Below are 14,442 nucleotides of genomic sequence, written 5' to 3'. Positions count from 1 at the left end.
TCATTTGCATTGCATAAGTGACATTAAAGGGAAACTTGAAAAGCTTTGGCACCAAAAAGAATTTATGCAAGATGCAGTAATGATATGGGAAGGACAAGTGTTTTCAGCAGATGAGGTATTGTTACTATGACATCAGATGTCAATGGCAAGATGCCTCAATACTGAAAATGAAGTGAATTTGCTTGGAAGTGTTTGATCTCAAATTAAAATCTTCACACAGAGTGCAGCTACAAAGTAATGGGATTTCGAATGCCCAAGATTATTACAGTTTTCTCTGTAAAGGGATGCATATGGTTAACACACAAAGTCTCTGTGCATTATTCTTTCTCTGTGTAATTATTACTTATTTTATTTCTCTTCCTTCATATTCATATTCTGACACTTGGCCTAATCAGTTTACTCATTCCATTGTTTATCTTTGGGTATAGCAAGGATCACAGCATCTGTGTTAGCAGTGTGGACAGTGCTGTGAAATGAGACAACCACCTTATTGTGCTAGCATAGAACAATTTTGGCAGAAGCAACCATGAAATTATCTTGCAGTTATTTCTTACTCTCTTTTACAAGTACCATCATCCTAAAAAGAATTGAATTTCTGGAACTTTATCATTCTCCTCAAATACATTAATCCTCCTCCCTGTATTTGAGCAATTTAAAATCCATTCTTCTTTTACTCCTATCTTTATATATTTTTTTAATGTTTCAGGTTGACTTGAAAGTTCCTGCATGTAAGCATAGTGGGATTCTGTGCATTAGCCCCCCTAAAATGGAAAACTCACATTTTTTTTCAGATAGAAGTTAATAGATCTAAAATGATTTAGGAATATATTTATTGATTACTGAGTATTAAGTCTGAATATGCATGTGCATAAACCAGACTAGCATTCAAACATAGATTGCTTAACTAAATTAAATAAAAGCACTCTGTGAAATGCTGCCTCAAAGTGGGACTTATAAAGCAATATGTAAAATAAATTGCTTTCTGACTTTTTTGAAAAAAAAATTCTTTATTTTTGTGGGTTGGGGTGGGGCATGGGGTGAATTCACATGTGTGTGCAGATGCTTACAGAAACCAAGAGGACATCAGAGCACCTGAAGGTGGATTTTCAGGAATCTGTGAGCCCACCCAGTGTGGGAGCTGAGAACCAGACGCTGGTATGCTTCACACGTAGTAACTGCTCTTAAGTGCTGAGCCATGTGTCTACCCTGTCTTCTTTGTTTATACTTTATTGATAAGCATAGTGACCACTCCTGGTTCACTGTTGGGTCTGTGCACAAAGAAATGACTCTGAGCAACACTGCATTGCATTCTATTCCTTGTCCTCTCATGACTAAACAACATATAAGCCGGATCATATAGATTGCTAATTGATGAAACACAGTAAATGCTTTTAAAAATAGACAGAGGACCATTCATTTTCTTTATATTTATAATGTTTCATTTGACTTTATTTTTCTATAATGTGTTAATGGATTGTTGTTAGATATACATATTTACTATAATATGCATAGATAAGTTATTAATTTAACAGGAAACATTGCGGATAGTTACAGAAATGAATCAAATATCCTTTCCTTCTGTATCTCATAATTTTAGAAAAGAATAACATCACTTTTATACACCTTCATTTCTCTTAGTTATGTGTGAATAGTAATAAGAAGATTCAAACAATTGTTGTTTGGTCTTTTAAATTGCACAGCATTGGGAATACTGTTGGAAAAAGACCATGATGTTTACACATAAGGGAAATAAGAAGATTCAAATAATGGTCGTTTGGTCTTTCAAATTGTGCAGCATTGTAAATGCTGCTGTGGAGAAGACCCGTGATGTTTCCTCTTGAGAGAAACAAAGCAAATCACTTGATGATCTACAATGAGTGCTTAGTTAACTACATTGCTAACTTATTATTGAATGTTTTCAGTGACAGCTTGAGTGATTATTTAATTGAAATTAGCTACTTGGTAATTTAGACTCTAGAAAACCTAACATTTACATGTACAAATAAATAAATATTTTTCTATGAAAATATTACAATCACATTTATAAATATGTATTCGTATCTACACCTATTTTCTAGAATCCCAACTTAAAAATTGTTTTACATAACGTAATTTGGGGATGCATAAATGCATATATAAGTATAAGGAATATTTCACTGATAATAGTTTTAGTAAAAACATTCAGAAAGAAATGTAACAATGTCATGAAAAGATCATACAGATAATGACAGGCATACATATCATTCAATGTGTTGCACCTGATACTTGAAAGGAAATCAGTTTTGTAAGAGACCTTAGTTTAATCTTAGTAAGAGGGCCGCATTAGTACCCTGGTATTTTGTGCAAGAATTTATACAGAACAAAGAAACCAATTTCAAGTGTCATGGGGAAATGAAGGCAGAGATATTTCTAGAAAAAAAAAAAAAACTGGTCTAGTTTTCCTCCCTAGTTAAGACGTCACCTCACTGTCATGCTAAGTTTGTTTTCTAAGCAGCCATATAAACAAAATTAGAAATGAGCTCTCCAAAGGTTCACAGTAGAGTGGCAGTGATTCCTATCTTTATTTGCAGTTGGGAAGAGACTCTCTGCATTGGGACAGGGAGCCTTAGAGGGCCCAAAACAGTACCCAAAGGGCAAAGGAAATGTCAGCATAGAGAATAGCTAGTGTCAGATATCTGACCACTGACCAACTCCAAAGGTGGCTCACTTCTGATAAGTCTTTCATGGTTGGTCAAATACAGTGATGTTACCTTTCTTGTTTTTGCTAATACTCATCTTAAATGGAATGCTATATAAGTACCTTGGTGTTCATTGGTTAGTTTATGGATGATACGTTTGAAAACAGATTTATAATGTGATGGTACTGTATAATATTCTGATTTATTTGTAATGTCTATAATGAGTCCTCATTGTCCTAATTAAATGCCTTTGTTCATGATTACTAAAGTCATTATCTCTTAACTAAGTAAGTTCAATGTTCAAAATGCAATATATGTTTGAATCATAATTTTTACTTCATGGCTGCCCATGATTTCAAAATAAACTGTGTAACCAACTTCATTGCTTATTTTCATAATGTCTTTGTCTGCTTCTTTGGGACCTAGGGAATGTTTTAACCATCTTAGGAAACAGTGTCTTTTGCCATCTAGAAAGAGAAATTTATTCATCAGTTCTCAAAGTGGTACCAATGAAAGTATTTTCATGCTCATGATTGGCTGTTGTGATATTCTTCATCAATTTACTTGTAAAGTTGTAGATTCAAAGGACTTCCTTTCCTCTAAACCTGAGGTCACTAAATGTTGGTTTGTGAGGAAATGGTGATGATATGGAATCTTCTATTGCAGATGAACTGTTGTTAGTGCTTCTCATTCACGTCTTCCTAACATGTGTTCCTTGTTCATGACAGACGCTTACACAACCTCGGAAGTCACATATATTTGGACTTACAATGCTTCTGACTCCGTTCAGGTTGCTCCCGATGGCTCCAGGTTAAATCAGTATGATTTGCTGGGCCAGTCAATTGGGAAGGAGACAATTAAATCCAGTACAGGTCAGTAACATTTTAACAATAAATCTAACGCCCACCCCAAATTAGTAGGATAAAATCATTAAAAGTATATAAGATGATTGAAAACATTTTACCCTTGGGATCTGTAGATTAATGACACATATTTCTTGGGATCTTTTTGAGACATTCATGAAATTAGACCACTCCTTAATTGAAAAGGTGTGCATTTTAATAAGATTCCAAAGAGATCCCTATGTACATGCAACTTTGAAAAGCCATGTCTTAAAATGAAATGGACTATACACTCAAAAATATGTGTCTTCTCATATCAGTGAATTTAGCATTTATCTTCAAAGCAGGGATAATATTTTCCCTAATTTTCTCATTCATTTTTTTCTATTGTGGATAATTTATGTTTATTCAATTATTGATTTCTGAGAAATTGCCAGTGGCCTGCATGAAAACCTCTCTGAGGCTGTCCTCAGTAAAGAAAAGGGCACCTGTATAGATGGTTATCTCATATATAGCCATAATTAAAATCATGGGAGAAGAAAAATAAAATGAGACAGTAGGTATGAGAATTAGACAAAACTGACTGAATCAAATTACAGCATGTTCAAAACAGAGAAGAGAAAGTCAGAATCGGTGACAGAGTTAAAAGTGAAAATCTGGACTGAAAGAACTGCATCTATGGTGAGACCAGGTCCCAGTGCTTTGGAGACCAAGGAAGATGGAGTTCACTTAATTAGTGTCACAGCATGAGGGACCTAAGCCAATAAAATAATCCACTAGTGGAGTCTTTAGAACCATGCTGGGGAGTGGGCATGAGCTAAAGAGAAAACAGCACACCACATCCTGGGGGCATAGGAGTGGAAGGTGGTTGATACTGTGTAGTTCTTCTTTTAAAAACTCCTGTTCTAACGAGGAATTTCTAGTTTTCATGAAATGTATGTGATGATTTTTTCTTATATATATATATTTTTTTTTTAATCAGGAATTTTTCTTGTAATCCTTTCCATTTCCAAATTGTTCTGAATATTGACAATTACAGCTCCTTAAGCTTCTTAAATTCTCCTTCCAGGTGAATATACTGTAATGACAGCTCATTTCCACTTGAAAAGAAAAATTGGGTATTTTGTGATTCAGACCTATCTGCCTTGCATCATGACTGTCATTCTCTCCCAAGTGTCATTCTGGCTGAACAGAGAATCGGTGCCAGCAAGAACTGTGTTTGGTGAGTGAGTTCCTGCAGAACATCACATTTTGTTTCAAAGTTTCTCTCTCTCTCGATGCTTGTCACCTCCATAGTTTGTGCAGGAAAGGCTGATTCTAGGTTTTGGATAATAAAAGAGAATCACAAAACGGCAAACTACCATCAGTGCCACACATTAAACAAGAGCATAGACTACACAAAGACTCTAGAACTGTATTTAGTTGTGTTATTTTTTGTTTGTTCTTTTCATTATTTTCTGTTTAATCAGACTACACTTAGCACTCATCTCTATGTTAACAGAGGAGACTTTTAATTCAGGGGAGAAAAATATTATATTTAAAAGTTTCCTATGATAATTTTTTCTACTTTCCCTTTTTAATGAAGAAAGGTAATGTCAGTTCTACCAGTAAGAGAACAAGGAAAATGTTGAGCTAGACTTTCTTTACTTTCATTGGGGGTATTTAATTTCCTTAATTAAACACAGGAAATGGACTTTTTAAAATTTAAACTGGAGAATATCATGTTTTTTAGGCTTTCTATATTTATTTTGGTTTTATTTTGAAATGAGGAAATGTAATCTATGCATTTTAGATGAGAGACGTAGAAAGTAATCTATTCAAGTAGTATACTTGATATCACCACCACCTCCTCCCATTTACAACATTATTCTGCTATATAACAGAGCCTGGCTTCAGTCTCTTTGGGTTAAGATTGCAGGTGCACATTACCAAGCCCACTTAAAATTCGAGTCCTTAAAACAATGCAGGAGAATTTGATGACATTTTTTCTAACATAGAAAAGGCTGAGCACATTTCATAACAGATCATCGCTGTGTCTTTGTGTGAGTGACACTCTCATTCAATTATGAAAGTGTTGTTGAGAACTTATTTTTAGTAGTGGACCAGGAAATGGAAAAAAACACACTCAAAATATAGCTCCTGCATTCAGGTAGTTTTGTTAATGGATGGAAGCAGAATAACTAGAGAATAATCACACTATGGTGTGAAGGCTTTATTGCACAGCCACATTTGCATTGGTATAGAAACCCAAAAGTTTATTCTCTTAAATTGAAATCTATGAATATAATGGTGGTTTAATATTTGAGATATGTCTTAAAATAAGTAGGAGTATCTAGAACAGGTATGTCTTTGGTTGAGCAAAACCATAGACAAGAAGAATGGAATGTCCAGTAACACTGAGGAATGAAGGGGCACAGTGTTTTTGGCGATGACTGTTTCAAGATGTACAGTGGAGATACAGATAGAGATGCCATTCAAGACTCCAATGAGATTTCAGTTCACCTTAATAGAATGAACCTTCAGTTACAGAAAAGGCAATCTGGTACATCATTCTGGTATCATGATATTGGTTAACAACCTCATAAAAAAATGTTAGCTTTTAAATATATGGTATTTATTTTATTTTGATAACTACTTTGTTGAGTATTATTTAGACATATAAAACTATACACAATCTCTCTCTCTCTCTCTCTCTCTCTCTCTCTCTCTCTCTCTCTCTCTCTTCCAATGAGTATCGCTATTAGAGTACATATATAGAACTACCATGGCTATTGTGTCTTAGCTTTTTCTTAACTCCTTTCTCATTGTTATATGTGTTGGAGACATATAATATAAGCTCCATTCTCTTGACAGAATTCATTTGTACTATACAATATTGTTAGTTATAAATATATGGTATCTGATAGATTTCTAAAGTGTATTTATATTTTTAAAGTTATCCTTTCATGATTAATATCATCCTATTTAAAATTTATAAAAATTGTAAAAGTTGAAATGTAAGAAACAATCAGAGATATGGAGCAAATTTAGAGTGATATTTATGTAGTCCAATGAAATAAAATAATGTTGTTAATAATGAATATATAGGCAGCAAAGAGAACAAAACAGAAATGTTGTTTGGGAAAAGGTCCAGAAATCTGGATAGATATCCGTCATAACTACAGGGAAAATTACAAAATATTTAAGGTGATTTTCTTTATTTATTTAAGAGAATAATGTTGTCATTAAAAAAAATAAACAGAATAGAAAAGTTGGGAAATGTGTGTAATTTAGGTTGTGTAGATGTAGATTTTGAAGTTACTAGAAATATCAGCTTTCAGTCCAATGGGTGAATAGAAGTAGTATATAGAACATAAAATAATGACAGGGCTTCAGGGTGAACACTCTCGCTAAGGCATCAGAATTTATGGATGTAGCATTTACATAGCAGATAAATTAGTTAGAAAAATATGTGGTAAGAGAAAAGAATCCTTATCAGGTATAAATGATGAAATTTAGAAACTGAAAAACTTAATAGAATAAACAGAAAAATAGCAAGAAAATACAATTTTAGCAGCACATAAACACGTACATTCAAAGAGCTAAACATATAATATTCCTCTGAGACATAGTCTCAGCTGTCATAGTAAAACATTCTTCAGAGTTTATGAGACAGTTCTAGACACAATATGCTCTAAGAATAGGCTCGACTACAATTTTGTGTTAGACAACTAGGAACTGGTCTTTCCCTGGAATGTGGTTGATATAATACTTTTTGTCTTACTGATTTATTCTCTCTCTCTCTGTCTGTCTCTCTGGCCATCTCTGTTTCTCTCTTTCCTTCCTTCCCTTCCTCTCCCCTCTACTGCCCTCCCTATCTCCTCCCTTCCTTCTCTTCTTTCTGTTTATTTTATAAATGTTTTTAAAATCATCATTTACTTATTTATTTTTTGTGTTTTTTCTTTTTTTGACAGATACAGGCTTGGGAGAAAGGGAGAAGGGAGTAAGGATACATGGAATTGGAAGGGTAGGAAGGTGAGGTGAGAATGACCTGGGAAGAGTTAGGGGAGCATAAAGATTGTGATCAAAATATATTGTATGAAAAATTAAATCTTGAAGAAAGAAAAGATAAGTGAAAAGAGAACAGGGAAACAATTTTATTTTTAAATGTATATGTATTTGTGTAGAAAGCTTTTGGGGATAAAATTTAAATCAAGATTTAAACCAAAAAATCAGTTGTGGTTTAAAGTTATTCATGTTTATTTAATGTCAGCCATCTTTTCTTTGTAACAATATTACATGCTATTATTAATTCTACTTTATTACAAACCATTGACATGGTTTATGCAAATTGATTTATAAGTTGCTTATTTCCCAAACACAGACTTTGTTCAATATGTTTACAAAGTATGTAAAAAATTATGTTATATATAGTCTAGCAGTACTCTGATAGTGTCATGTGATAGGGAACTAATAGAGTTCAAAAAGGAGCAGACTTTTTCCTTATTCTTTTGGTGTAGTGTGTGCGTGTGTGTGTGTGTGTATGCATATCTATAATGTATATACATATACAATAATGTGTATATATACAAATCTGAAATCATTACACCAATCATATCTCATTACACTACACTTATGCTTAGTTTTGAGCATGTCTCACTCATTTGGAAAGTAGGTGCTCATTGTTACTGACATAGGGCTTCTAACATGTGTTCTACATGATCATGATGAATACACACCAAATAAATGGGATGTATTAACATAATTTACAACAATGAAAAGTTCCTCGGCTCACTGCATATTTACACATAGTCAGAGCAAGAATATATTCTCTTCTAAGCATCAGTAGACATTCTATGTGCAAAAGAGTGAAACAAACCACATTATCTATTCATGAATAAAATTATAAAGAAGACACTTATTTATAAAGTGAGGGTGTGTTAAGAAGAGTTAAGAGAATGTTTCAGAAATGGAAACAACATGAGCAAAGAATTGGGCAAAGATACAGAAACTGATGTGAAATACTCAAAATGGATAATGATAAAATGCACACTGAAAAGATAAAGAAATAGTAAAGGAAACACTATCCTACCGAACAGTATGAACTTTTGTCAAGTATACATGAATATTATAAAAGAGATGTGAAATTTGGGTTTACAAATCACTTTTCAATATGTATGAGGTGAATGGAATCATTCCAAGCACCTCTTCCAAGTACACCAATGACACAGTAATTAATAAATAACAACAAAATTGGAAATATGTGGGAATGAAACCAATACTCAAAGGACCAGCTATCTAAACAGTAAGTCACTTAGGAAATAAGACTATGTATGAAGAATAGAGCATGCAAACACAGCGTAGTGAGGCTCAATAATCCTTACAGAATTCAGTAAAGGCAATGCTCAGAGGAAAATTCATAGTACTTAATGTCCATATTAACAAAGAAAAGGACTCAAATAACTAAATTATATGCATTTCCATGTATGATCAGAAAGGAAAAACAGCTAAACAAAATGCTTCTCGAGGGAAGTAAATAAGAATAGAGAAGAAATTAAAAAAATAGATAACATAAAAGCAATAAGAAGTCACCAGAATCAAAAGCTCATTCCTGTTAAATATCTGTCCAATTGGCAAACCAGGAGACAAAGGAACAAATACCAGGAATCTAAAATCAATTTAGACTCTCCTCTCAACTTTACAGAATGTAAGCAGAGCATGAGAAAACATGACATGGCCACAAAAACCAGTTACATAACGTGGATGGCATGGATGTCTAAGGAAGGAAAAAAAAAAAACTAACTGAGAAAGCAATCTTAGAAGATTAAAAATAGGGAAAGAAGCTCAGGAAGTAACTGGGCACTTCAAACAGAGATGATTCCCATCCCTAATGGACCCAAGGGTGAATCCAGTCAAGCTTTCATAGCTTCAGCATCAACCGTCTTCGTGACAGAACAAACCCAACACTGAATTTGAATACGAGCTACTTCTCAAAATTGAGATGCGGAGACATTTTTCTTAGACATGCACTTCTAATTTTGAAAATAACTAAATTAAAATAAAAAAAAACCATGATGTTGCCAGAAATAATAGAAATAGTCATGTAATGACTTCAAAAGTTAGGCTGTATAACTTTGAAAGAAAGAATGGAGAATATTGAAAATCACAATATAGTAATGAAAAAGAGAACTCAGGATATAAGAGATACACTGTAGAGATTTTATATAAATGTGTGATAAGTTGTATAAAATACATTATAGTTTATTTGTTCAGTAGAGATTATAGGGAAAATGATATTTTACTAATGTCTATACAGGTTTTCATAGCATAAAACATAAACTTGCAGGTTTTATAAGAAGCTTGTATAAAAATACCCATTTAAATAGAGATGTAATGAATATATCAATACATATTTAACTCCAAATCAGCAAAAGATGTTAGTATTAAAGCTGCCAATATAAAAATATACTGTGTAAAATGACTATAAAAGCATACAAATGTCTAAAATAGTTGATGCTAAATGTGAATTATAAAATTAAAAAGCAGTAGTAAAGGAGCTGGGAAAAGTTAAAAGTCAACAAAATATTGCCACACACACACACACACACACACACACACACACATACACACACACACACATATGAGGATATCAGTTCAGATGCCAGAACTCATAAATGGGGGAAAATGTAGGCATGGTGGCATGCTCATTAATACCAGCTCAGGGGAAGGAGAGGCAACAAGATCCCTTGGTGTTTGATCACCACTTGACTACCTTAATTAGCAAGCACTAAGCCAGGGAGAGATCCTGACTCACAAACTGAGATGAAGGCCAGGTCGATGCTCAGCGTGTAAGGTGCTTACACACACACACACACACACACACACACACACACACACACACACACTAAATATTTGGAAGTTGAATGAAAGAAGTCTCTATGGAATGTCACCTAATGCTGCCCTCTGGCCTCCACACACAAAGATACATATCTATCCACACCTGCATAAACATTTTCCTGCCAGCACATACGTATACAAACACATGAGATACAGAGAGGCACAAAGACAAGAGAGAGACAGAAGAGAGAGACAGAAAGAGAGAGAGACAGAGACAGAGAGAGACAGAGAGACACAGAGAGAGACAGAGATAGAGAGAGACAGAGAGACAGAGACAGAGAACGACAGAGACAGACAGAGAGACAAATGAGAGAGAACAAATAATACATGATTTGCAGTATATATGTATAGATGTAAGGACTGAAAGCAATTTTCTCACAAATGGATGCTGTTTAATGGTGAAATCATTCTTGGCAAAAATTCTAAAAGTTATTCTTTGCTGTCAATTTAACTCTGCATGGAATATATATGTATATGTATATGTATATGTATATGTATATGTATATGTATATGTATATGTATATGTATATGTATATGTATACGTATATGTATATATATACACGTGTGTGTGTGTGTGTGTGTGTGTGTGTGTGTGTGTGTGTATTGAACTGAATTTTAAGACTCTGTACTGTTTACCCCACTGGTTCTGTTGGCCTGCATGGTGTAACTCATCTGAGAGATGAGCAGCAGCTAACATAAACCACGTTCCTTGAGTTTAGACCCTCTCCAGATATTTTAAATTTGGGCATGTTTATTCAATTTCTTCTTAAGAAAACATTTTTAAACAAAATATATTAAGATAAAACAAAAGCCGTCTCCTGGGAATTGGACAAGACAAACCAACAAAAGGAAAACAGGTTAAGAGAAGCCACTAGAATCAGAGACCCACTCATTCAAACAGTAAGGAGTTAAAAAAAAAAAAACCTATACTGAAAGCAATAATATATATGCAGAAGACCTTGTGTAGACCCATGTAGGTCCTACACTTGCTAGTTCAGTCTGTGTGAGTTCATATGGGCTTTGCTCAGTTCATTTGGATGGCCTTGTTCTCTTGACATCTTCCACTCCTTGGCTCTTACACCCCTTCCATTTCTACTTCTGTGGATTTTCCTAAACCCTGAGGGGAAGGATTTGATGGACACATAATATGTACAGCTGTGTGTTCCAAGAACTCTTTCTTTGTGTGTCTTGCATTTGTTCATATCTACTGCAGGAGAAAGGTTCTTGGATGATGGCTGAATAAAAGCACTGATCTCTGAGCAGGATAGAATATCGTTTGGAACTATTTTTACTGTTGTGTTTTTAAACAGTAGTACTTGGTTTTATCCTAGGTCTGGGTCTATCTGGTTTCTGGTTCTTTGTCACCCAAGCAGTGTTGAGTATGGATTCCAACTTGTGGGGAGGACCTTAAGTCCTGTCAGACATTGGTTGGTTACTCCCACAAGATCTGTTCCACCATTGCTCACCAAGCATACTTTGAAGGCAGGATATATTGTAATTCCAAGCTATTGAGGGTGGATAGATGTTGAAGTTAGAATTTCTTCTTATAGATCATGTACTATATTATTTTGGGTTAATTACATATGATAGTATTTGTTGGTATGCTTTGTCAAAGCTTAAACACGTAGTTGGTAAAGTTTGTAAAGTGATGAGGAATGCTTAATTTTTAGATACAGCATATCTTGCTTTAGCCTTTCTCTGTTGTTTAGCTGAGTGACTCCTGGCAGTGTTCTTAGCTCCTGTGTACCTTAGTTTATTGCATCCATAAAACTGTACATGTAATAATCTTGTCTTTAGAGATGAGGATAGGGGAATAACATCACACAACACCCTCATATGCATGACTTTACAGAATATTGACCATGCTTACAGCACAGGATAAATGCTGTGTAATTATCTACAATACTTACTATCTGGTTTCTGACATAGCTTTCTTCTTTATGTCAAGACATGTATAAAGGGTGGCCAGCCCATTTGAAATAAAGTAACAGTACTCACCTTCATGAGACAGTCTTTGAGGAATCATAAACTCTAGAGATCTAGCAACAATAAATCTGGACTAGAATTTAAGTTCTTTGATATCTGATCACCAGGGGATGGGTTTTGTGAAGAGCATGTCTGAATACTTGGCACTATTTATTTGTGTGCACTATGGCTGTGTGAATTCAAGTTTAGTGTGGTAGGACAATTCAAGTCAATTCAAGTAGCAAAATTCACTTCCATGCAAGTAGTGAAATTCAATTCAAGGGGGGAAATTTAATTCAACTCAATTGCCAGCCCCTGTTTACTTCATTCTTACTAGCCATGGGCCAGTTTAACATCTCTAAGAAGCATGATTTTAGAAATGCATTTCATCTATAAACACCACCATTGAGTCTTTCTTTTTAGCTATATCCCCTATGCTCAGAGTGGACAGCGTTCTCCTAGGCAACAATTGAGTCACTCAAATCATGAGTCTCTATATGCTTTCCAAAACCTTAAACCAACATACATCCTTATGATCTAGTCTTAGATCTCATTTACATATAACTGAGCTTGGCCTTGCCCTGGTTTTCACTTGAATAAGAATAATGAAAAAGCTGAAAGCTGACCTACCTGGAATCTCACAGGTCTACTCCCCTCACCTGCAAAGCAGAAAACATCTGCTACCAATGTTCCTGTGTGGCCAACCTTCTTATCTACACACTAGAATGAGTCCTTCACACCTGCATAAAAATACCATTGACATAATACTCCATCTCTGATATCCTCAGTGCATTCAGTATTTAGTCATCACTAATAGAAGATAAGCAATGCAAAGCTAAAAATATCTTCTTTACTATGGAATTTGTGTGCTGAAAATATACCCATTTGCAGGTAATCTGTAAAGGCTTCCAGGGTCCAGGCTTCTTTACTGGCTGTTTGACACATAGTCACACAAGACACATGATCAGAACACTGGTAAAATTAAAAGACCTCTGGTTATAACTTGTAAGAAGGCATTAAGTGTGCTGAATGCTTTTTATAATGATATTATTGCATTTTACTAAACAGACCACGAGGAGTTGAAACAAGGAAGCATGCACACACACATATGTATATATATATATATATATTTCTTTATACTTACATACACATATGTGTGTATGTCAATCATTTAATGAAATAACAAAAGAGTACTCTGGAGAACTGATTGCATTGTGGACAGAATATTATACCAGTAATCAAGAAAGCTTGTGTCACTTTGCCTCTATTGCTAGGTAGGAAAATCCATTTAATTTCTGTATATGCTAGGCTTGTTTCACTGAAAATGGAAACCCAAGCTATCTGCATTAGGGAAATGCTAGAAGGAGGCATGAAGTAGCAAACGCAAGGCCAATATATATTTTCTATATCAGTATATCTGCAAATTCTGTAAAGGACTATGCGTTATGAAGGATGCTGACAGGCAGTAGTAGTTAGCAAGGCAAAATAAACTTATACGTATTGATTACATGTGTGTATGCTAATATGTTATTTATTTATTCATTCATTCATTCATTCATTCATTCACTTTACGTGCAAATCACATCCCCTCGTCCCTCTCCTCCCAGTGCTACCTATTCATGCCATTTCCCCACTTCTCCCCTCTTCCAAGGAGAAGGGGAACCCACCAACCCCCATCAACATGCCCTGGTGCATCAAGTTGCATCAGGACTAAGCACACCCTCTCACACTGAGGCCAGACAACGCAGCCCTGCTAGGAGAAAGGGATCCAAACACAAGAAACAGAGCATGAGTCAGAGACAGCCCCAACTCTGCTCCAATTGTTAGAGAACCCATATGAAGACCAAGCTGAATATCTGCTATATGTGTGTAAGGGAACTAGGCCAGTCCATGCATGCATGCCCTTTGGTTGTTGGTGTGGTCTTGTGTGCTAATATTTTTATCAAGGGGAAAAGAAGATTTTTCCTAAATGTAGAAGGACTCCTATTTTTTTTTTCATGAATCACTCTTGACTGAATCAAGGTGAAGAGTAAATTTCCACTGTAAACGTATCGTTTTATTTACTGCAGACTCAAAAACTG

At 34.8% G+C, this 14,442-nt stretch overlaps 1 protein-coding gene across 2 annotated transcripts in view; it reads left to right on the top strand.

Moving 5' to 3' along the window:
* Window positions 1-14,442, top strand: part of Gabra2 (gamma-aminobutyric acid type A receptor subunit alpha2) — a 132,076-nt gene that overhangs the window by 81,037 nt on the left and 36,597 nt on the right. For both annotated transcript variants that reach the window (XM_085836749.1, XM_021163094.3), the window contains exons 7-8: window positions 3,407-3,550; window positions 4,590-4,742. In XM_085836749.1, the coding sequence (XP_085692875.1) occupies window positions 3,407-3,550; window positions 4,590-4,742 (297 nt within the window). The remainder of the gene's footprint in view (window positions 1-3,406; window positions 3,551-4,589; window positions 4,743-14,442) is intronic.

Source organism: Mus caroli, unplaced genomic scaffold (assembly GCF_978045245.1).
Source record: "Mus caroli unplaced genomic scaffold, Mus_caroli_1 scaffold_4, whole genome shotgun sequence".
Lineage (NCBI taxonomy): Eukaryota > Metazoa > Chordata > Mammalia > Rodentia > Muridae > Mus > Mus caroli.
The sequence above is the reverse complement of the archived record's forward strand: the minus strand, read 5'-3'. Positions and strand labels throughout refer to the sequence as shown.